This window comes from Candida orthopsilosis (genome assembly GCF_000315875.1).
Source record: "Candida orthopsilosis Co 90-125, chromosome 1 draft sequence".
Taxonomy (NCBI): Eukaryota; Fungi; Ascomycota; class Pichiomycetes; order Serinales; family Debaryomycetaceae; genus Lodderomyces; species Lodderomyces orthopsilosis.
Genome location: NC_018292.1, coordinates 1137835 through 1160129, shown reverse-complemented (window position 1 = coordinate 1160129; position 22295 = coordinate 1137835). Strand labels below are relative to the sequence as shown.

Sequence of the window (22295 nt, the reverse complement as noted above, 5' to 3'; positions counted from 1 at the left end):
AACGAGTCATTTGCCCAACACATTTTTGATCATGACTCGGAGTCATCTTAAACACACAAACTAAAAAACGGGACACTATATAAATCTCAAATTAATCGTGCCCAGTCCCAGCATTATTCCCCTTCACTTCTTTTTCGTCAATAGATGAATGTACTAGTCTATTCAGGTCCTGGTACAACGACTGAAAGTGTCAGGCATTGCATCGACTCATTACGATTTCATTTATCCAAATACTATGCCGTGCTAGCTGTCAATGAAACAGTCTTGTTAAATGAACCTTGGATGAGAAAAACTTCATTGTTGGTGGTCCCCGGAGGTGCTGATTTACCTTATTGTCAAGTATTAAATGGGGTTGGGAATCGCAAGATTCGAAAATTTGTCAAGAATGGAGGCAAGTTTATGGGGTTTTGTGCTGGTGGGTATTATGCTTCAACTAGATGTGAGTTTGATGTTGGCGGTCCTTTGGAAGTATCTGGAAGAAGAGAGTTGGGGTTTTATCCTGGAGTGTGTAAAGGTGGTGCTTTTAAAGGGTTCAAGTATCATCTGCATCTAGGTGCAAAAGCAGTCAAGTTGCAGGTTGATGTGAATGAATTGTCCAATGTCCCTGAGACTTGTCTTAGTTATTACAATGGTGGCGGTGTTTTCATTGACTCAACAAAGTTTGGCGATGTCAAAGTATTGGCAAGATATGCAGATCAGACTGATATTGATGATGAAGTTAGAGCAGCTATCGTGTACCGGAAAATAGGCAAAGGCGATATAATTTTGAGTGGACCACATCCTGAATTCTCACCAGATCGGTTGAGAGATATTGAAGAAGAGGCGAAAGATGTTGTATTTACCTTGAAACCGCACGATAAAGGAAGAAAGTTACTTTTACGAGAGATGTTGAGAAAGCTTGGGCTTCATGTTAGTGAAGATATTGAGGACACTACTCCAAAAATCACCCCTATGTATATTACATCGCCATTTCCTGAGCAAGTAAATATTTTGTGGACAAATCTTCACAACAACTTGGAGATCAGAAAAGGACTTTTTAAAGACAATAATGATACATTCAGTTTTGAGAATGACTTGCAGCCTAATTGCCATAAGGAAGTGCAAGGGGAAGATCCAGTACAGTTTATCAAATTCGTCACTTCCGGTCTGTTACCTTCACCAAAGTTGATACCCCACTTCGATATACAAAAGTATTTTAAAAGACTTTTCCAATTATCAAGTAAAACAGCTCCAGAATTCGGTTCTGTGTTGGGTTATTCAAATGTCATTTCATCCACCCATACAATTCTCGAGCAAAATCCACACTGGTTGAAAAATCTCCCACATGGTATGACATTAACAGCAACTACCCAAACTGCAGGTCGTGGTAGAGGCAATAACGTTTGGCTCAATCCACAAGGGGTTCTTCCTGCTACCATTTTGTTCAAAATCCCACAAGTGGAAGTTTCACCATCATTTATCGTATCTTTGCAATATGTTTGCGGATTGGCTTTAATTGAGGCTATTTTAGGATACGGTAGTCAAGTTGTGGGTGAACGAGGTGTTGGGTATGAGGATATGCCAGTACGTATCAAATGGCCCAATGACATTTACATGTTGAAGCCAGAGTACTTCAATAGTCCCAACCTTGATACGAATACAACAATTGATGGTGATGAAGAGAAATATGTCAAGGTTGCAGGATCATTACTTAGTTCTCAATGTATTGATGGTCAGTTTTATTTGATATGGGGTGGTGGGATAAACGTGTCAAACGAAGCTCCAACTACGTCCTTGAATGTAGTATTGACCAAGCTTAATGAGCTAAGAAAAGATATGAGGATGTCAGCATTACCTGTCTATGAACTAGAGACTTTATTAGCGCAGATTGTATCCACCATCAATTACTTTTATTCCCACTTTAAAATATCAGGATTATCTCCATTCTTGCTTTTGTATTATAAAAGATGGTTACATTCAGACCAGAAAGTTATTGTGTCTGGACATCACCAGGGTGAGTCAAGAACTTGTATAATCAAGGGAATTACTCCCGAGTATGGTTTGTTGATTGCGCAAGATGTGAATAACCAAGAAGTTTTACACTTGCAACCAGATGGTAACTCATTTGATTTGTTTAAAGGGCTCGTTTATAAAAAGAATACATAGGAGATGATGTAAATGGTACGTCTTTGGTCAGGGCCACCAATAAGGATGTAGTGAAGTACCCCTTCTTTGGAACGTCTCTGGTACTTAGTAAAGCATCGTTAGGTAAAGATAAGGTGGCAAACAAATAAGGTCTTTACGACATCGGATCAAGGTTTATCCCTTTCCCAACTGCATATCATAGTTCAAATATTGACGCAAACGTCAATAAACGTAAGACGCAGGCCATTTATAACGTGTTGCATACATGTTACATATGTGAGGGTAATGACGACATCTTATACCAAAAAAAGAAAACGAGAAAATGAAAAATGGGCCAATTTTTTGCACTTTATAGATTCATAGTAGATTTTTCACTTTTTATATTCTCTTTTGTGAATGTTGTTATTTTAACACCGATAACTGACAATGACTGAAGTTCTAGATTTGCATTCAACGTCAGACCAAAGAGTTAAAAGGTATTTGTGAATTAAAAGACAACAACCGTTACATACACAAAAATACAGCGCATTGTTTTTTTCTTGAGAGAAATTTTAAAGTTGCCAATCTATTTTTCTTGAACTTTCACACGAGCAGTTACTTGAATAAGAAAGATGGAAGTAATAAGGTAGTAGAGTTAACATTTGTGTTGAGTTTGACAACGGTTTGGTTACATTGTAGGATATAGCAAGATTTTTGTGGATTATGATCTCGCCAAGAGTCCTCCCTTTCATAGTAACTTAGAATCTTGTAATCAGACGTACTTTAAGATCGTTTGAAACCGCAATGGCCAAGAACAAAGCCCAATGATTTGGATTTGAAACAGCATGACATTGCAGTGAAGACGAAGAAAATTTCTCAAAGCTACAGAGAGGAAGTAGTCTCAATATCAAGCGTTGACTAATTTTCTTCTTCAAGGGAGATGCTTTCTGACTCTTTCTAACCCTCTATTTATGAACCCCCCCACTTTGTAAACTTGCTACACTCAAGCGACATAAAATAGCCATCAAGTGAGCCCCATTGTGCCTTAATTATAACCGTGGAAAGCCCCCTTCAAGTATACCAATGAGTCTACTAATTCCAAGCCACCTATTGCTTTTGTTTTTCAAGATCCAGTTGGATTCAGTATATAAAAATACAATGGCGCATTTATAGTGAAATAAACAGTTAGGAGAAATGCTGCAAGAAATGTAGATGTGGGGATTCTAATTACATGGAGAGACAATGCATTAATTCCTGAATCGGGGAACAAAGATGGCTAGTCGCTAAATGATTTCTTATTAAAAACACAGCCGTGATTCATTCTAAATTTCAGTATTACGGTCAATGGTCAAGCAGCATACAAAGTAAACAAGTGCGTGAGCATTAATGTTCTAGTGTTGCTCTTTTTGACCGATCGTTTGCTGAAACGTCCGAGGTATTGTGGATCTATTGTCTTCTATTGTTCTTTCCTCCTTTCAGGAGGGACAAACTTTTTGTGTCGCTGAAAAAATTTCCACGGCGATTCTAGAATTATACGACAAGACAACAAGCTTTTATAGAAAAATGCTTTAATGGGTTAAAAAGGTCCAACGGTAAAAGTATTCTTGTTGCAACAAAGAACTGCTATGTTTTGTTTGCAAAGCCTCGACAGTTCGTAATAAAGAGGCAGAGAATATGCCTCAACTTTTTTTGTGAATTACGGAACCACGAGCGGATTTATTGAAGCGACTACTCGCCTAGTTCCAAAGAAGAACAAATTAATAATTTGTATACCCCTCTACCTCACTACGGAAGTAGTTTTGTAGTGCAATAACCAAAAAAAAAACGATATTATAGTGTCTCGTTTTAAGCCATTTTGCTTCTTTTTTTTTCTCTTTTAAAGAGTATATCTCATATTTGCAACTCTTTAGTTTAATTTGTGGCTTTTTTGAAAAGTCAATTTCATAAAATAAAAAAGGAGACGATGTTAGCCACACTGAGTTGTAAAGTTTGAAGATGCAACAAATTAGAGAATTGTGAGAGAGGAAGGATGCAACAAGCCGAAACGATAGTTTTGGCTAAAACAAACAAAGAGGAATAAGGAAAGCAAAGAAAATAAAATAAAATGAAATATAATTGAACATGGTGGTCTAGAACTTATGCCCGTTTGCTAGCACTACTCTGAGTGTGTGGTCTTAAGATTGTCTTCACAGCATTGTGTTTTTTGCCACTGAAGTTGCAGTGTCTATTTCGGCTTTTGTTGCTATTTTACATAATCATTTGGACCGTAATTGCTTTTTATGTGTAATGGGCTTATTGTCTCTACTTCATTATAAGGTCCTTTTTGCCTCACAATAGTTTCAAATGTTAGCTTTTATTGCCCTTCTTTTTGTATTTTGTCAATCTTTTGAGCTAGTTCTATTGTTGGCTTTTTATTTTTTCCGTTATGATACCAATCACCGTAAAAAAAAGGAGAGTATTGATATGTATCTTGTCTTAAATGACTTTTACCCTTTGTTGATAATAGAAATTAAATATATTTCCGTTTTGTTGTTGTTGTTGTTGTTGTTGTACGTTTGGCCCAAGAGTGACAGTTATCTTTTCTTCTTTTGTATAAATAGAAGCAGTAAAGGCTAAAGCCACAGTTTGAAGAAGCCCTCCTTTTTATAAAGAAGAGGATCGTATCTACTAAGCTTTTAGCACATTGTGTATTATGAGGGAGGCCTGCACTTTACACAGATCCTCCCTATTGTATAGCCCACTTTGTGATAATTGTAAGTTGTTGTACTAAGGTTTAAAACACAGTTATTTCTTATTGGTCTATTGTACATAATATACAGGCCAATTGTCTAATTATTTTTGTATTCTTTAATTTGTTTTTTCTATTGTGCATAATTACACTACCATTATATGCATATGTAATGTATGTCTTACATTTGCTACACATAGGCGATACTACGAGGACCTTTACATTAGAGTAGAATATAAGTAACCCAACTACGGTGGTGTTATAGTAGCAATTTTAGAATGAAACTGCTTTAAAAACAGCGTAATGTGTGAAGATCCTTTGTAGTTTTTTTAATTATCTATGTCGCCTTTAAGTTATAATAAGCATTTCGAATGTAACGCTTGGTAGTTTACAAGAGGGCGTTATAATACATGGAATCTTATAACAGAAAGTATAATTCCAGTATAAGTAGTATAAATAAGCGTCATAGAATGAATAGAATGTAAAAACCAAACCACAATTTTAGATTTACTTTTGTTGCAGTTAACATAACCCTTTTTTTCTATTTCACTGTGACACTACTGTGTATTTTATAGATCTTATGTATATTATAAAAGGGGTTTAAGATACATAGATATACAGCAGATTCAGATATAGATATAGATATATATAAAGGTCTCGCCATATCTACTTATGTCCTACATATTAATCTTTTGCTTTTGTACTACTAGTAGCATATAAATTGTGTTATATTTATTTTAGTACGTAGTGCATCTCATCAATTTCTTTTTTAATTTATTTTTTAATTTTTTAATTTATTTTTCAATTTGACTAAGGAGATTTATATAAGAATAAGTATAAGTTACCTATCGTCATATATTGATTACCACTATTCTATTCGACGACAACAACAACTGCTACTATTATTACACCACATTCACATTCATATACGTTTCTATAAGTAGTAACCCGCAATGAGTGACTTTGGTGGATTAGGCATAGTACTAGAAGAAACTGAAGAACAAAGACGACATACTAGTACCAGTATACCCAGAGCAATAGAATTCCAACAGCAACAACAACAGCAACAACAACATCCACTAGCACGACTGCTGCTACCATCCGATGATGAAGACCTCAACTACATTGATAGTCACACTAGTGCACATCATTTGTCACTAAGTCTGCGATCACATCTGCAACAACTGCAACAACTGCAACAACTGCAACAACTGCAACAACAACAATCACCGCATCAAAGATTCAGTACTATATCGAGACAGTCAAGTACTACAAGTTTATCTAATATGCCCCACAGATCATCAACTCAGGCATTACCAACTAAGGTATCCACAACCTTGCAATCACCACAGCCTTCATTATCAATAAACACTTCAACACCAGCAACGCCAGTAGTTAACACACCAGCAATGAATGCAGGGATATTGCCACCGCCTTCACCAGCACAATTGCAGAAACTTCAGCAACAGCAGCAACAGCAGCAGGAGCAGCAGCAGCAACAGCAGCAACCACAACTGCAATCACAACTGCAACCACAAACTACTCCTTCAGATAGTCTAGAAATCCTTTTGCCTCCATTACCGGATGCCATTGAAGATTTAAAATCTCCCTTAAGTACTACACAACACACCATATCCACGAGTGGTAATGATGATCTACATTCAACATTGTCACTGGCTTCTCATGACAATAATAACCTCCACACAAACGAAAATAATGACTACAATAACGATGGTGGTGATGATGATGCAAGCACAAACTATAGTATCTACTCCACTGAGTTTAATCACATTTATCAGAATGGTAAAAGTTCATATTCAAACTATGCATTGGATTCTCCTACATTTTTAATAGATCAACAGCAACAGCAGCAGCAGCAGCAAGCACAGACTCAGACTATGCAGTACTTTCCAACACTACTGAAGCTGTCTCATCTTCCATCAAATTCAAATTTAAGTGATTCAGCTGCTGTTTCCTCCTTGGGGGGCTTTACTGGATCTAGCACTCAATTATCCACATTCAACTCCAATAGTAAGGTATCTCAAACTATTTCATCTTCATCAAATACTTCGTCAACACCAACAGAAAAGACTAGTCCTTTGAAACGATTGAAAAATTTGAAAAATGGAATACGAAAATTGTCATTGGGAAGTAATTCTGGTAACAACAACAATACCAACAACGATTCCGCTGTCAATGCTTCTTCATCATCGACTCCAACAAACATTAAACCAGCTACATTTTCAACCATTAGCTCAATCACAGCAAATCCTTTTCCTACAAGACCACTGTTGAGTCCTTTACAGACTGATGATAGAAACACACCAGTTACTATTACAAACACAAGCACAGCTAGAACAATAACACCACCAACCAGTATCAAATCAGTGCCAATATCAAATACAGTTACCAATAGTATTACCGGCCAATTAAGTCAATTTCAACAACCACAACAAAGACATAGTCAACATCAACACAACAACTCATCATCATCAACATCAACAACCTCTTCATTGACATCAATGCTTCGTGCCAAGAGATCCCGTGCTTGTAGTCAAGGTACAGCAAATGCCACTTTCACACCAATTACTCCGCCACCTTTATTGACATCGCCAATTATTACATTTAGTGAAAATTTACAATCAACAAAGGCAACATTGAGTAATATCGAACAAAATTATTTCGACTGTTTAGCAGCAGCTCAAACTCAGGGACAATTACAAGGGCAAGTTGCATCTAGTACTGCTTCGACACCAGCAACTACCGCCAGAACTACTAGAATATCATCATCTGCGTCAATGGGTAAAATTGCTTCTTCAACAGGAACATCTTTCAATACAACAACTACTCAACAACAGCAAGCACCACAACAACATGCATCCACCACACAAGTAAACTCGATTGAAGAAATGACAAGTATTGAAGATTTACTCAACTATTCCGATTTTCTTACAAATCAAAAACGTTCCATTGATGATGTATTTCAAAAAACCAAGGAAAAATTAGATGCATCTGGTTGGTGTTCACAATATGATTTACATAATTTACAATTACAACAAGATAGTTCAAGATGTCAAATTGATACTTTAATCTTGAAAATTGAAGAACGATTGAATCGTGATTTCAATTTTTCTATGTTGAATGATGACACTACTGAACACTAGTAAACTGGCAAAAGAAGAGGTTACCTTGAGTCCTACTTTTATCCCACGTTTTACTTTTGAATAATGATATGACTTACATTTTCACACATTTTTGATGGGTTTACGCTCCTTTTACGATTATATGATGGTTTTTACCACTTTCATGCCTTTCCTTTCTTTTAACCTGCCCCTATTGGTGTTTACATTCATTTTTCAAAATATAATGTTTTCTTTTTTTTTGATACAGCTCCTTATGATATAAATAGATTATAGAATTTAATGATACATGACAGAAATTCTATTTGTAGATGTATATTGTAGGATTTAGTGTTTGGAATTTTGATTCGTTGCAGATTGAATAAAAAAGGCAACCACCACGATTTACGCTACTAGAGATACTGAAAATTATGAAGATAATTCCGTTTATCGGTGTTGATAGAGATCATTTTCAGTCCAAACAAGCTGATTTCGACACTTTGTTGTAACTCACTAATAACGCCTCAAACCGTTTGGGCTTTAAATAGGAGGCGACTCGCATTTACTTACGACTTCACTAAAATTGAAATTCAAAGTCAGCCAATGGGAACGGCACGAATTCTTTGGTTTTAAATTAGTGAATGAAGTTGGCGTCATGTACGGTTACGAATCTATTTAGAGAGAGCTATAGTTAAAGTACTTCACCTTTGATTTCAGGCATTAAGAGAAGTAGAGGGATGTACTTTCACTGAATTAATCTCGCAAACTGGGCCATCAGCCAGCCATGGTATGTGTTGTTTAACCAAGGAGAGTTCAAGAATTATGGTTCCAACGAAAGGGTAGATATTACGGGCTTTACTGCGATTTGTGAGGAGAGCAAAAAATGGTAAGACCAAATGCCAAAGACAACACAAAAGGTCGAAATTGTCTTTTTGAGATTGCAAAATTGGGCCAAAAGGCGAACGGCGCCAATCAGAGGGCGATAGAAACAAAAATTTTAAGCACAATAGGGGTTACATTTAACAATAGAAAAAGAACAATACGCAGCCTATAACGCCCATATTTTAGTATTTTCGGGTTATTGTTCTCTAGTTTTCTATTGTTTTTAAAGGTGGCTTTTGACCACTTCAGTTCTAGATCCTTATTCTAGTTTTGTAAACTCATTGGCAATGCTTGAGTTACAAACATATAGAACTCAATTTCTTCATAAACCCGAAAGTTGACCAATACTAAAATCCCTTCAGAGGCGTCAAGTTCCTAAATTTACGCCCAACTGATCATCGAGCTAAGAAAAATGATGTGCCGTGTCAGATTACCCATGAGCTAAAGCTCTTTTGATGAGCTACGATGGCGGGGCGAATTTATGCATGTATATCTAAAAAACGATAACTATTGTTTGTTTCAATTATGGGCAATTTTCTTTTTCTATTGTTCGTGGGCAGCGTAAGACAGTAAAAGTCAAAATACTCTATTGTCATGTATCCAGTGTTAACACAAAGCCATTATGTACAGTAATTCTAGAACTTCCAGTTGAAAGCTTAGAGGGAAATATGGCAGGATGACGCGTCGAGTTATGGTTATGAGTTTTGAGCCAAATGTCGTTTATTTGCACCAAAAAGCGTTTTTATAATCCTGCCAAAATTAGTCGACAAGGAAATCTCAGTCGTGCAATAACCGCGTATAGAGACGAAGACAACCCACACTCACTAAAGGTCTCTGGCGAATTGTTGCATTCTAAATCCTTCTTAGTAAGACAACTCCAATCTACACTCCACTCTACTCCTATTACTCTATGACCGTCAAAAAATTGTGTCGAAATATTAAGATCCAAATATATACACTGGTAAAAATAAAAGCATAATTCAGTATGAGGTTTATATTTCGACAATTTGTAGTTCCAAACTTTGATCTAGCAATTCTTTTCCCCTCCACTCATTCATTAATAAGTAAATGGTGCAGTGAATAGAATGCATTCGTATCAAAGAATCAAAAAAGAAGGAAAGAAGAAAAGTGGGTAAAGAAAGAGTGAAATTTTTTCATGCGGAAAAAGGAGAACGATTGTCTGCGATGCTTTGGGTCGTGTAATGATGCACAATGGGATAAGGGTGTAGAAACTGTCAGGTTGTATACACGGTACTCCTCGTAGGTCGATGGTGATGAAGAAGGGGCAGTTGATGGGAGTGAAGGTACCTTATCTCATTTTCTGTCTTACATTCCAGCTTCAATGAGTTTAACTTGCAAATACGAGTGTAGCCTTCGTTAGAATTTTAGAGACTATTTGATGAGATGACTACTATCGCTCACTGCTTCATGGAATCGATTTTCAGTGTACTATGTACCGAATTGCCATGAACACTAGTCTATTGTTTTGGTGGTTGCGATTACAAACTGAACCTCGATCTGCTACCAAATTTTCCAAATCAAAACGCGATCAAAACAATTCCAACAATAGAGACTATCATCAATCAAACCATAGCACCTACAACAAAGCCACACTCATTTGGCTTAGGGCCCTATTATTCACACTTTCAGCATGAGCCATTCACAAATAACCAATCCTAATTTGTATAGTTTACGTGATGTACTCCTTCTATCTCAACTTCTACATACACACAAGATACAAACTTTGGAGGATTTAGAATCCATCAATCGCAACTTGTTTGAGAATATACTACATCAATGGAAAACTCATGTTTCAACACAGCTACAATGCAAGACTATCAAGATCAGTACTCTTAACCAATTGAAAGAATTGTATCGCAAGTTATTGGAGAAATATAAAGTAGAGAATACAGAGAGTTTGGCAAATAAAGTGTATTACATGAGGGTTGAAGAGTTGGAGAGTATAATTGAATTAAAAAGGAAGGAGTTTGCTACTGTCTTGAACTCGTAGTCATGTGGAGTATGGCGTCTTAATAGTCAAGTTGACCTAAGGGTGTTTAGAGTGTGAGGTCCACAACAAAGACGGTATATAGTTGATGGTTGATACTTAGTCACGCAACTTCCATCACCATCTTGACTAACTACATCATGTATCGTGCAAAACAATGCTTCGTGTTCCTACATGATCTCCGACATCTTTGAAAATCTCATCTCCGGATTTGACCCAAGGAAAAAATAAAAAAAATCCAAGCACTTCAATCATCACAGCCATCTCATCAAAAGCTCCTTCCAATATGGGTAAGAAAAAGTCAAATTCAGCCAATGCTGCTCAGGCTTTGGAATCATCAGTAGCACCAATTCTTGAAATACAATATAAAGATCCATTGTTTACAGTTGCAGCACATCCCACCAGACCAATAATCATTTCCGGGTTAGGCACAGGACATGTGTATTGCAACACTTACGATGCATCTAGATTAGAAGGAATCCTGGAAGCCAGAAGACAAAAAGTGGCTGAACTTGACAAACGTGCTTATGCAGAGGGTAAAATCCCCCATGTGACAAAATCAGTTTCACAGCTGAAGACCAAATGGTGGACAGTCGTTGAAGATAATACTGAAATTCCAACCGATAAAACTGAAATTTTAACAAATTGGAAAACAAAGAGACACAAGGGATCTTGTCGGCATGCCATTTTTGACCCAAGAAGCAATTCATTGGGGGAATTTGTGTATACGTGTGGAACGGACAATTTTATCAAAAAAGCAGATACCGAACTGGGCAAAGTTGTTGGAAAAGTTGATGTCACCTCCGACTATACCAACTCAAAGGACAAAATTACCAAGTTGTGCCATTCCACAACTCACCCATTCTTGCTTACAGGTACCGAAGACGGACATGTATTGGTTTATGATTCCTCCGACTTATCCTCGAATAAACTAAAGTTCAAAGTTAATCAAGTACACGATGACTCTATTAATCACATTTTGATGATGCCACAGTCCCCATACCACTACCTCACACTCGGATCAACCACATTATCTCACATTGATATCAGAAAAGGAATCATTACACAATCAGATGATCAAGAAGACGAATTGTTGGCTATGTCATATACGACTGAAGAGTTGAGTGAAGGTAAAACTGACACTGTGTTGGTAAGCCATGGAGAAGGGATTGTTACAGTTTGGAAAGATTCCAAAAACAAACTCATGGATCAATTGTCGCGAATTAAAATCAACAAGACTGCTTCTATTGACACAATAATGCCTACAATGAACAACGATTCAGAGGAGTTGGCACATTCTGTTTGGTGTGGGGATAGTGAAGGTTTACTTCATCGTGTTGATTATAAACAAGGTAAAGTCGTTGAAACTCGTGTGCACTCATCCAGGCGTGGGAAATATGGTGCTTATGATGAAGTGGCAGTTTTGGACATTGACTGTGAGTATCGATTGATCAGTGCTGGAATGGATAGCTTGAAATTATGGTCGAATAAAGTGGCTGAAGAAGAAGAAGAAGAAGATGATGATGATGAAGAAAATGATGTTGGAGAAGATAGTGATGATGAAGTTGATAATAGTATTGAGGATGAACATGGAGTCTCCGTCAGTGATGCGTCTGATTTCAGTAATGTATCCGACTCTGATTCAGACAATGACAGTGAGGAAGGGGAGGAAGGGAATGATGCAGGAGATGGACAACCTGAGAGTGATGGTGATGGTGATGGTGATGGTGATGGTGATGGTGATGGTGATGGTGATGGTGATGGTGATGGTGATGGTGATGATGGTACTAAAAATCCTCTTCCGGCGTATAAGCGTAAGAGGAGAGACTTCTCAGAAGTGATAGCTAAACCCAAAGTTAAAGCTATCGACATCAATAAGCTTACCAAAATGGAAGGGGATGAGAATGATACATCCGAGCCACAATCGAAGAAGCAAAAAATCAAAGAAAAAAAACTCACCACAAAACAACTAAGAAACATGCAAAAACATGAACATGGTATTAGAAGGTTTGAGGGACTATAAAAGATATAGGTTAAGTAGTCGTATCAAGTCTGTTGTGAAATCATTGCATCTCTTGCCTCATTACTTTTTTTTTGGCTACTCTCGTCTTAATCGCAATTTGGTCAAGTGCGTCGAAATTTCTTATCAACATAAATCAACGACCAAATTTGCTTCAGGGCATACACCAAGGGTCCATTTATCATTCACATAAAAGGATTTACGCAATAACCAGCTCCATATTAACTTACTATGGAAAATATCTTTACTGTCCATGATGTTGTACTAAGTAGACGAGGGTCTTACATTTTAGGAACCTTGATATTGTCTTCCCATCATCTTGTATTTACATTTACATCAAGTCAGAAACAAACATCACCAACATCATCAACAGCATCTACACCTGTACAACAAAAGGAAATTTGGATATGCTACCCTATAATTGAAAGAATAGCCAAATCTCGAGGGTCAACCTGGTTAAACAACAATGCGGCAGCCTCAAATACATCAAGCCTTGAGTATCGAATAACATCTGCCATGTCCTCATCGTCAACAGCAACTTCTAATTCACCTTCGCCCCAACCTCAATCAGTTCCACCTCAGATTGATGGACTCGATAATTATAGTGCTTCAAATATTAGATTACAATGTAAAGACTTTACATACTTTTCATTTGATTTCAAGAATGACTTAATATGTACCGAAGTGTTCAATAAGTTGAGTTCACTAGCTACTACTGTCAAAACTGAAAACGATATCAAATCACTATATGCATATTCGTACGTTCCTAACAATTTAGAAAAGAGACTAGATGTCAGAGGTTGGGATATATATGACCCTGTGGCTGAATATACCAGGTTAGGGTTGATTTCAAACGGTGCAGATGATAAGTATTGGAGATTAACTGAAGTGAATGTCGATTACAAGTTTTGTCCATCATATCCTCGACTTCTAATTGTGCCAAATTCCATATCTGACAATGTATTGAAGCATGCGGCGAAATTCAGATCAAAACAGAGAATACCTGCAGTTGTGTACAAACACAAATCCAACATCAATGGGAATGTAATAGCTAGATGTGCACAGCCTCTAGTCGGATTGAATTTACAAAATCGTTCGATTCAAGATGAGAAGTTAATTGGGGAGATTTTTCATTGTCAAGATGTTGAACGTAGTAAACGATTGAAGGCTGGGGAAGTCGACGAGACTACCGAGTATCAGTCACAACAAACACAGCGGAATTTACTTGTCGATTTGAGACCGGTAACGAATGCAATGGCACAACATGCGTTGGGAGCAGGAACTGAGAATGTCGACAACTACAGGAACAAAAAGAGTCGAAATGATGACACCAATGGTGATGAAAATAACTCCTACCATTCTAGGAGCCCGCGTCAAGTTGATAAGATATTCTGCAACATAGATAATATCCATGTGGTGAGAGACTCGCTAACAAAATTGACGACAATATTAAATGACCTCGATAGGTTTCAGCAACCTTCTACTCCGGGCCAATCGCAAAGTCCGGCAGTAACAGCGGCTTTACAGCATGCCCTAACCAAGACACAATGGTTAAACCGTCTTTCCATTATACTTCAATCAGTTGACAGAATAACGAAATCGATTCATTTAAACAACACAAATGTGATCATACATTGCTCTGATGGATGGGATAGAACTTCGCAAGTATCAGCATTGGCACAGTTATGTCTAGACCCATATTATAGAACAACCAAGGGATTCATGGTGTTACTTGAAAAGGAATGGGTTAGTTTTGGATTCAAATTCAACACTAGGGCTGACCATGGTGGATGTATTGGTGCCCTTATGAAAAAGGAGTCAAAGAAGCAATATTTGCATCAACTTCGCGATGGCAACAAAACTGATGAACAATCGTCGGAAATGTCAATTGACAGTTTACAGTTGGAAAACAAACTCGCCAGTGAAGCATCAGGTACTGGAAGTGCGGCAGCTGCCAGCGTCACTTCATTTTTACAAAAGGCAACTAGAGCAGCTCGTGAAATCAAAAATAGTGCTCAGAATGGATTATCCAATTATCCAGAAGGAAATCGATCCAATTCACCTGACGCAAATTCAGATAAGCTGTTTTACTCGGCATCTTCAAGCATCTATAGTGGAAGCAACGAACGTTCTCCAGTTTTCCACCAATTTTTAGACTGCGTTTATCAAATTGTTCGTCAACAGCCTACAAAATTTCAATTCAATACGAGATTTCTCAAGAGGTTGTTATATCATTACTATTCTTGTCAATATGGATCCTTCTTGTGTGATTCCGAACGTGAGTTGCTCCAGGTTTATAAATGCTATGACTCGACTGTGTCTATTTGGGATTATTTCAATTCAAGACCAAATGAGTTTCAGAATAGGTCGTATGAAACAGAGGATACTGAAAATGATGGGGTTGTATTTTTCAATTCTGCTGATATGAAATGGTGGTTTGAATTGTATGGAAGATCGGATGAGGAGATGAATGGGTTGTCCAATTCTTTGGATAGAAAATTTGCTCAAATGGCAATAAAAAAAGAGTAGGCAACATCTACATAGTGAATATCATGTGCAACTTGCGTACATGGTGAATTCTCGGTAGAGTCGTTTTCCGAAACCCTCTATTTTTCTTTACTGACGTGAGGATATAGCTTGGTGGCCTTTTTTTCACCTTTTCTGTAATTAACTGCGAGTGCGTGAAATCTCTCAATGTTTTTTGTACAAGCTACTTACTTGTTGGTGGGTCTATGCACACACTTTTTGAAGCGCTTTGGATAATGCGCATCTATATTAATTCCTCTTGACATCGTAACCTCTTTATTGATATGATTTATAGTTGCAAAATCTATACAAACTACCAAATTCCCTCACTTTTTGTAAGTTTTTATAATTATTTTATCCTTCAATGGTTCATCTTATCAATAACACACCTCTTGGCACATCATACCACCATCAACTGTCGTCAATAACCATCGCATCAAACAAAATTATCAGCTAGAATCTAAGTCAACCGCATTTTGAGACTTCTTTATGGGTCTTGAGATCTTTAAAAGGGTTAGGGATCCTCATTGCTGCATCTAGAGGGTGAATTCTTACCTTGGAGCATGATTACTGGAGTGACAGTTCGGAGCAGGGAGGTGTCTGTCGACTACAAATAGGAGTGGCTGAGAAAAGTTCCTGAGGTTTGGCGGGGACTTAGTATCGGTTAAAAATGGAGCCAGAAGGCAACCCGACCTTATGTAACAAGAGAAGCTCATTTGTAGTTGTAATCAAGCCTTGATTATGACAGTTGTACATTTGTTAAAAAAGTGATGATTGATTCATCCAGTCTCCATGAAAGCCGAAGAGAAAATGGAATATACATATTTGTTGGAGACAAAGGAGTTTGCGTATATTTCCAAACATTCGCCTTCCGAAGCAAAAAGTCAAAATATAGAGGGTTGTGATGTGAAAAGTAAACTTTGAACACGCAAATTCCATTTAATATTTTTAAACTATGTTGATTCGGAGGAATATTGAAAGGGGCCCCAACCCTGTCATTGGATTATTATTTCATTTTGGAAAAGCCATTATGGAAATATTATTATTTAATTTTTGGATACTTCATTATTTCAGTATCAAAAGGTCATCATGTTGTTTATATATATTTTAAACCGCTCCACCCCAGCCTAATAAACGTACAAAGAGGTACATGTATTTGTAAGCGCCTTTTGCAACTGTAGAATGATCTCTTATTACTACACTCTATTTCTACCACCTAGTGATCTATATATTCCTTTGATTTCATCCAAAAAATAACTGAACCAATTGTAATTTTTGCTTTATACAATATTCTCGTAGTTCCAAGATGGTAGAATTACCATATTTGCTACACAATGATAGCTTGTGAAAAAGTATGTAATTAGAATAAGGTCATAGGGCGTCGTGGGTGGATAAGCGGGCATTGGGAATGTAGGGAAATTAGTTTTTGCCTTAGCAAAACCCCTACTGTACATTTTCTTGTTGCAGAACGACTCAAAACTGGTAGCTCCTCGTTTACTGATGGATTAGATAAATTCTTCAAACATTCCACTTTTACCCAATCTCGTTCCCCCCACATCATACATCAACTAGAATGGTTGCATTGAGATACAACTGTATAGTCTCATTTTGCATCAGGCGTTATTCATCAACCATAACTACCAGTGGCGTCCAAGGTGTACAGGGTAGACTTCCAACGTATCCTTCCACCTCAAACAACTCAAGTCAATCACTATCAATCACAGATCCTTACCAACTATACCAAAACTATGTTGCACTGGGCTTGTTGGAGAAAGACGAAGCACAAGTACGTGTAATGAAAGAGTTTCAAAAACTCTATCATCGTGTTATAGATTATGTACCCCCTGAAGACTTATCAATCAAATTAAGTCTAGTTTTACGGCAAATTGAAGTCAAACAAGCAGAACAAAATACGAGAAAGAGATCACCGTTGCGATATTTCAAAAAGGATCCGAGAAAGGAAAAACAATCATTGATCAAGTATATGACTGATGAGGAGGAGTTGATTAATTTTCCCTCCCCTCAAGGTCTTTTAGTGAATGGCGAAGTTGGGTCGGGGAAATCATTACTTATGGATATATTTGCTTCCTCACTACCTCATGCATCGAAGATGCGATGGCACTATAATAATTTTATATTATACGTGTATAGTGAGATCCACAATATACAGCAACATCGATTTAAAACCATGAATCGAAAGATGAATGAATTCAAGATGGAAAATGAGTTCATTTTATACGAAGTGGCCCAAAAGATGATTCAAAAAAATACCATATTGATGCTTGATGAGTTTGTGTTACCGGATATTGCCAGTGCTAATATTATCAAAATATTATTTACATTCTACTTTAAACTTGGTGGAGTACTTGTTGCTACATCGAACAAGCTACCCGAGGAATTATACTCAGCACAATTTAGTAAAGGGAAATTCAAGAGCTTCGTCGGTATTTTGAATGCAAGATGCCGATCCATCGACATGAAGTCAGAAAAGGATTATCGAACCTATTTTGCTAACGAGTCTTTAGAGAAGCCTCATCTTGTGGTTCGCAAGGACAATCCAAACGAAAAGAAAGAGTGGCATCATTTGATCAAATTCAAAGCACTTGGTATCTCAGAAGACTCCCCACTCATACACCAATCGTTATCGAGTTTGGGAAGCCCATCTTCTGTTACTGTTTATAATAGAACCACACATATACCTTTGACGTTCAACAATGACACAATATGTTATCTTGACTTTTCCCAAATCTGTCAGGGACTCACTTCATCTTCTGACTACATTACAATTGCTTCGAAATATCGTACCGTAATCTTGGATAATGTACCAATTATGACCACAAAGATGAAAAATGAGGCAAGAAGATTTATCACCTTATTAGATGCAATATATGAAGCCAAATGTCAATTCTTTATGAGATCGCAAGTTGATGTCGATTACTTGTTCTTTCCTGATGCACTAAAGATCGATGACCAGGAGTTCATAAACTATTTGAAACTTCACTCAAATTCAGATACCGCTACTGATAGATTAGAGGTTCAAGATGAAGAAATGTTTGCTAAAACATCGATTGCCATGGAAAACCCCTATAGACCAAATATCGTTTCCTATGATCAAGAAGATACAGACCATTATGACGAACCTAGCAAAGTCAATACCGACAAGTCGAATTTTGCCAATATAAAAGTCTTTACTGGTGATGATGAGAAATTTGCATTTAAAAGAGCTGTTTCTAGAATAAAAGAAATGATAGGATCTGATGTTTGGAGAAAAGCTGAACGTTGGGTTCCAATTGATGCCACAATGAGACCCTGGGAACAAACGCTTGTGAAGAATGGCGCACTGACATCTCGGCAACAGAATATGCATGAGGACGATCAGAAAATGAAGGAGTTATTTGAGGAGAAATCAATAAAAGAAATCACCAAAGATATTAGCACTACTCTTCCACGCCGTTATTCCCAAAGTGAACGTATCTCATTCCCCTTTTTCAACTCCAAAATTGCCCCTGTTTTTGAAAACCTACTGCATTTTTGGGCTATGGGGCCTTGGAATAATGGACAAGGAAAGAGGTTGAAGGACGCAATTAGTCGTAGTTGGGTTAGGTCTAGTGTTAGAAATGACGAAGAAAAGTAGTCCCCATATAGCGGTTTATAGCGCATTCTAAATGGTAGCCCCGGATATCTCGTCTGATTTATTATTTTTTTATTTTTCTCAGATTATGGGGAAAGAAAGTATTTAAGATTCTTTCATTGTGCAAACCAATTAGTGTACCAACTTTGATCTTCCAGTGACTGGAAACTTAATCAGTACTAGATATTTTACAACTTACTCACCAATAAAGATACCTAATATGAACGTTTTGACCGCAGAGAGATTGGTAAGGTTGGCCTACAAATACCCCGCTTTACAAAGCTCATGGTACTTGATTGCAACAGCTTGTTTAACAGTTGTTAACCAACCACAAGAAATTCCCAAAGTTTATCACTTTGCATTACGTCAACAATTATTGACCAATTCAGCCCCACAAGAGGCCAGCTCAACAAACCTTTTGACTGATCTGAGCTTGATAAGATTGGCTCAGGACTCAATCAACTCTGCCAAGCAGTTTCAAGACTTGTCAGCCGTGGGGGTTAACCTCCCCGACGTTTTGATACCACATGCATACTACCAGGAGCTACCATTGAAGTTCAAGTACTCCAAACATGTTGATATTATAGCAATGCAAGACCAATTGACTGCTAGATTCAGAGAGGTAATTTTAAAGAGTATCGCATTGAGTGGATTGCCTAAAGCTATCAATGCGTTGATGATATTGAAAACAGTGACTCCGACTAACTTGAAGAGCGGGCTTACTCCGGAGCGCCCTAGAATCGTGAGTCCTGGTCATATTCCTTCTGCATCCATCGTTAGTGAAGACGTGCACGGTACCAAATTCGATAAAGAAGACGATGCCACTGAAGACACAATTGATGGTCCAATAAGCGAGCTGTCTATTCACCCTCAACAAGTTGCTTCAGATTTGGTACGGGGATCAAACTTTTGGAATAGTGTGTACGGCAAGATCAACAACAGAGTCAAGAACCAAATGTTGACAGCATACCCAGATTTGTGGTATCATGCCTTCCATCATGTTTATGCGCCCTTGTTGAGCTACACCAAGATCATATCTGGTAAAGAGACATCCATGTGTGTTGTGGCATGTTTGATTCCGCAGGATGTTAACCCTCAATTAAAGGGTCACTTGAAGGGTGCTTTGAACAACGGTGCAACTAAGGAGGAGTTGAACAATGTTAGATCAATGGTGTTTGATATATGTGACTGGACAGGTGGAATTCAATGGAAGGGAGGTAAAGACTCCGTAGCGAAATTGTGAATAGCTATTGATAAGAGATAAAAGTAGTTAGATGTCAATAGATAGAGCTTATGAAAAATATCAATAGTGATATTTTACACAAAGGAGCCTCGAAAGAATCCATAACTTGACTGCTGTTGATTCGGACTTTGGCTTTAACTTAACTTCTGTGTAATGGTGGCGAAATAATAAAACGGAAATGAAGTAAAGGGACTTTTTTTTTTCACATTCACAAAATCAAAGGGGACAGATATCCCGAGGTTTAAAAAAATGGAGAAATGGTTAAATCTCAAATTGTTCCTAGTAAAGTTTACTCAACATTACAGCTACAACAATGACTTTCCTCACTGCTGAGAGACTTCTCAGACTTGCATACCACTACCCAAGACTACAAAACACATGGTTTTTGGTCGCAACTGCCGCTTTACTTGAATTGAATCTTGTTGAGGAAATACCGGCTATATTACATTTTGCACTTCGGCAACAATTGTTTGAGTTTTGCAGTGATGAAGAGAAAGTCGTCAGCAATGAGTACATGATCAGGTTGGCCAATGATTCCATAAAATCTAGTCAGAGATGTATTAAACTTCATTCTATGGGAGTTAGAATACCTGACATTTTGATCCCAGGAACTTATTACAAACTCATTCCTTTGAATTACAAATACACTCGCGGTGAAGACATTAGGAGAAAACAACAGTTCATTGTCAAACAAATGCGTGAGGTGATCTTAAAGTTAAGTTCGCTTTGTGGGCTCCCCAAAGCAATCAATGGATTGTCAAGTTTAAAATCTGCCACTCCGGCAACTTTCTCTCAGGAGTTCACTACTAGACCTAATGAAGTCAAGATTGATCAAAATGACCCGAATGGTATAGAAACAATTGATGGACCTATATCTGCGAAATCAGTTGATACAGGAAGGGTAAAGTCGAACTTACTAAGAGGTTCAGCATTTTGGAACACGGTTTTTTCCAACGATATAAACAAGAGAATTAAGAATCAAATGATTGATGCATACCCAGACTTATGGTACTTTACCTACCAGCATATCTATTCACCCTTGTTGAGTTATACTGATATATTGACGGCAAAGAAAACATCGTTGGTTATAGTTGCATGTTTGATACCACAAAATGTGGAGCCTCAATTGAAGGGTCACTTGAAAGGTGCACTTAACAATGGGGCAACTAAGGAGGAGATATCCAGCACGAAAGAGCTTGTTTTAGAGGTTTGTCTGTGGCGAGAAACAAGAAATGTACAAGAGAACGTCGTCAAACTATGATTACCTAGAGACATGAATTGAATACACGTTTTTATTTATTTTTCAATTTAGATATAAATGTAATATCCATTTCTATTTATGACATGATCAAATGAGAAGAATTCCTCACAACTTGATCCTGTTCTGCCTCTTGATCAAAAGTATTTGTAAACCACAAAAGACGAAAAATGCCAAGTATACAAAAACACCACCAAATACAGTATTAGCAACTGCTTTACCATCCTCTGGATCATTTATTGAGCCCATGAAGGGTTCACTATTTGTATTGAATAAGTAGCCTATTACTGATAATATAACAATTGCGAATGATGATAGTATGAAGCAACAATATGCTTGGAATGTTGATACGACTGGTTTCATGGTGGGTGAAATGGGTGCGAGAAATCGGATTGAGCCGGGATAATACTGATCGATGAATTGTACGCGTGATTACCAATATACGCTGGCGTAGTTATTCGTTAGTTGAAGTAGTTGTTGTAAGCCTAATTGATTGTCTCGTTGATGAATTTTGATTAGGTAGAGTTATATACAGGAACAAAATATCTCCTTGTGGAATGAACTTAGTCCTAGTAATTATAAATGCTCTTGGGAACACTTTTAGAGAAGGAGCAAGTCAGCGAAAGCTAACCGTCCGCTCCAAAGATCCCTTGAAACTGATGATCATTCAGAATGATACGCAAAGAGATAGTGTTCACACACTTCCTCTCGACTATTACCAAAATTTTAATATATATATGCTAAATGAAACCTACATCATGTAAAGCACAGATCATT

The 22295-nt window shown here is 37.4% G+C and overlaps 9 protein-coding genes across 9 annotated transcripts; 8 read left to right on the top strand and 1 right to left on the bottom strand. All coding sequences in view use genetic code 12, as the record gives it.

Moving 5' to 3' along the window:
- Window positions 1-144: 144 nt before the first annotated feature.
- CORT_0A05280 (hypothetical protein) lies at window positions 145-2145 on the top strand (the record flags this gene model as incomplete). The annotated part of the gene is made up of 1 exon (XM_003866308.1): window positions 145-2145. One exon carries the CDS (start codon window positions 145-147, stop codon window positions 2143-2145), a length of 2001 nt encoding a protein of 666 aa, XP_003866356.1.
- Window positions 2146-5784: 3639 nt separating this feature from the next.
- On the top strand, window positions 5785-7995 carry CORT_0A05270 (hypothetical protein; the record flags this gene model as incomplete). Its single annotated transcript, XM_003866307.1, has 1 exon — window positions 5785-7995. One exon carries the CDS (start codon window positions 5785-5787, stop codon window positions 7993-7995), a length of 2211 nt encoding a protein of 736 aa, XP_003866355.1.
- Window positions 7996-10483: 2488 nt separating this feature from the next.
- CORT_0A05260 (hypothetical protein) lies at window positions 10484-10843 on the top strand (the record flags this gene model as incomplete). The annotated part of the gene is made up of 1 exon (XM_003866306.1): window positions 10484-10843. The coding sequence occupies one exon, from the start codon at window positions 10484-10486 to the stop codon at window positions 10841-10843; it is 360 nt and encodes a 119-aa protein (XP_003866354.1).
- A 283-nt stretch (window positions 10844-11126) lies between these two features.
- Window positions 11127-12863, top strand: CORT_0A05250 (Jip5 protein; the record flags this gene model as incomplete). Its single annotated transcript, XM_003866305.1, has 1 exon — window positions 11127-12863. The coding sequence occupies one exon, from the start codon at window positions 11127-11129 to the stop codon at window positions 12861-12863; it is 1737 nt and encodes a 578-aa protein (XP_003866353.1).
- A 228-nt stretch (window positions 12864-13091) lies between these two features.
- CORT_0A05240 (phosphatidylinositol 3-phosphate (PI3P) phosphatase) lies at window positions 13092-15389 on the top strand (the record flags this gene model as incomplete). Its single annotated transcript, XM_003866304.1, has 1 exon — window positions 13092-15389. The coding sequence occupies one exon, from the start codon at window positions 13092-13094 to the stop codon at window positions 15387-15389; it is 2298 nt and encodes a 765-aa protein (XP_003866352.1).
- A 1570-nt stretch (window positions 15390-16959) lies between these two features.
- Window positions 16960-19020, top strand: CORT_0A05230 (Afg1 protein; the record flags this gene model as incomplete). The annotated part of the gene is made up of 1 exon (XM_003866303.1): window positions 16960-19020. The coding sequence occupies one exon, from the start codon at window positions 16960-16962 to the stop codon at window positions 19018-19020; it is 2061 nt and encodes a 686-aa protein (XP_003866351.1).
- A 217-nt stretch (window positions 19021-19237) lies between these two features.
- Window positions 19238-20260, top strand: CORT_0A05220 (hypothetical protein; the record flags this gene model as incomplete). Its single annotated transcript, XM_003866302.1, has 1 exon — window positions 19238-20260. The coding sequence occupies one exon, from the start codon at window positions 19238-19240 to the stop codon at window positions 20258-20260; it is 1023 nt and encodes a 340-aa protein (XP_003866350.1).
- Window positions 20261-20573: 313 nt separating this feature from the next.
- CORT_0A05210 (hypothetical protein) lies at window positions 20574-21521 on the top strand (the record flags this gene model as incomplete). The annotated part of the gene is made up of 1 exon (XM_003866301.1): window positions 20574-21521. One exon carries the CDS (start codon window positions 20574-20576, stop codon window positions 21519-21521), a length of 948 nt encoding a protein of 315 aa, XP_003866349.1.
- A 105-nt stretch (window positions 21522-21626) lies between these two features.
- On the bottom strand, window positions 21627-21881 carry CORT_0A05200 (hypothetical protein; the record flags this gene model as incomplete). Its single annotated transcript, XM_003866300.1, has 1 exon — window positions 21627-21881. One exon carries the CDS (start codon window positions 21879-21881, stop codon window positions 21627-21629), a length of 255 nt encoding a protein of 84 aa, XP_003866348.1.
- Between the last annotated feature and the right edge of the window lie 414 nt (window positions 21882-22295).